The sequence below is a fragment of the Cyprinodon variegatus genome, unplaced genomic scaffold, assembly GCF_000732505.1.
Source record: "Cyprinodon variegatus isolate N-32 unplaced genomic scaffold, C_variegatus-1.0 Scaffold524, whole genome shotgun sequence".
In the NCBI taxonomy this organism is placed as follows: domain Eukaryota; kingdom Metazoa; phylum Chordata; class Actinopteri; order Cyprinodontiformes; family Cyprinodontidae; genus Cyprinodon; species Cyprinodon variegatus.
The window spans coordinates 290,025-291,882 of NW_015150977.1; the positions used below are offsets into that span (position 1 = coordinate 290,025).

A 1,858-nucleotide genomic window follows, 5' to 3' on the forward strand; every position below is an offset into this window, starting at 1 on the left:
TTTTATTTTTTGTTTTTTGATTGGCAATTGAAAATAGAAAGAACGAATGATACACGGATTTTGATCCAATGCCAACCAGTCTGTAATGCTTTTTGGAGCTGATCTATTTAGTGATTTCTAGACTAACAGAAGGATTTTAAAGACTATTTTGTGAGATGCAGGGAGCCAGAGGAAGGACTTAAGAACTGGGCGGATGTGTTCTACTTTCTTAGTTCTAGTGAGGACGAAGGCAGCAGCGTCTGGATCAGCTGCAGCTGTCTGATCTACTTTCTAGGCAGACCTGTGGAGACGCCGCTGCAGGGAACAATTCTTAAGATTAATGAAGCAGGAGGAAGTTTTTTAAACATTAGTCCTTTAACCCTCAGATGTTCTTCCGGTGATAGTAGGCCCACTTTTTTCCTGTCTCTATGAGCCTTTGAAGGTTCAGGTCTGAGTCCATCACTGCAAATATAAAAGAGGTTAATCAGGTCATATTTATCAGTTAGTGAGGTTTATGTCTGTTCAGGAACTCCTCCTGGACCCCTGCTTCTACAAACTGGAAGAGAAGAAGGCCAGGAAAGTGATGGAGGTTCAGAAGCAGATGGCCGGGGAACAGGAGCGCTACAGCATCACAAAGCTGCAGGAATGGTACACATGCATACTCACAATCAGAACCAGGCTGGAAGGCTGCTAATCATTCTCTGACATTCCCTGGAAACACATACGTTGGTCTTATCAAACAGTTCTACATGCTAGATATCACAAATGAGAAATTTGATATTTAAGACTCTCCTTTCAGGTTTAAAGGCTCCCTGCCGACAGAGACTGTCTCTGTAGTCGGGATAATCAGCGACCACAGGGTCTCCACCTACAGTTTATCAGAGTTTCACTCAGAAAACGAACCTCCAATCAGAACCGAGCCCGACGGAGGCGAAGAAGCTGCTGAAGAAAAGAGAAAACCTGCAAACCAGCCTTCGCCGGAAGGCCACCAATCAGAAGGTAGGAGACGTCTCATCGGACCAACCGGAGACAGGTTTCTACCTACACTAATGTCCTGTAACGCCGACGTCTAGTGGAGACCATGCTGCTGCCCGCTGTGGTTCCCAAAGCCAGGATCAAACTGGCAGAGAGGCAGGAACAGAAGCTCCGACAGGCTGCAGAGAAAGCAGAGCAGGCTTGGGCTAAAATAGAGAGGAGGAGGCAGGAATTGGCCCAAATGTGAGTCCGATGTCAGGATACTGCTTCCTTCATTGGAAGGACGGTTTTTATTATTCTCTAATGATCAACTGGATTTTTGGCGTGTCAGTATTGCAGAGAAGCCGGAGGAGAACGCTACCGACTCACAGGATGATCAGGATATTGAGGAAGCCAAAGAGGGCATCCAACACTTTCTGAAGCCTGAAGAGATGAGAAAAGAGGTGATGAGATCGTCTCCTTTAAGAACACAGCATGTCAGAAATATGAGCAGAAATGTTCACATCCAAAATACGGCCTAAATGAGCCTAAAAACATGTCAATATGGCACAAATAGCAAAACATTAAGCTAATAAGTTCATGCTGATCATTTAAAATTCCTCCTTTTAGTTAAAATTTTATTTTAATTTATTTTAGTTCAAATTACTTGTGGAGTAAAAGTATTTTCATGCATTCTTCAGGTTTCATTATCAAACATTTAAAGGAAACGTCCAGTCATGATTCTTGTCATTTCCTTTCCTACTGATCTGCTTTTATTGGTCCTTTAAAGGAAAATTAAGGTCATCAGGGAATAATCAATGGATCATTATCTATACCTAAATATAATACGTTCGCGGTGATTGGATGAATTTAGCGTTAATCAGTAAAAAAATAAAAATCACTCCTGCCATCTTCCAGCAGTGAC

The 1,858-nt window shown here is 42.6% G+C and overlaps 1 protein-coding gene across 1 annotated transcript in view; it reads left to right on the forward strand.

Annotated features, from left to right (window-relative positions):
• cfap44 (cilia and flagella associated protein 44) overlaps positions 1-1,858 on the forward strand; it is a 47,528-nt gene that overhangs the window by 26,236 nt on the left and 19,434 nt on the right. Inside the window, exons 16-19 of the mRNA XM_015391079.1 lie at positions 506-627; positions 779-978; positions 1,053-1,197; positions 1,286-1,397. Coding sequence (XP_015246565.1) covers positions 506-627; positions 779-978; positions 1,053-1,197; positions 1,286-1,397 — 579 coding nt within the window. The remainder of the gene's footprint in view (positions 1-505; positions 628-778; positions 979-1,052; positions 1,198-1,285; positions 1,398-1,858) is intronic.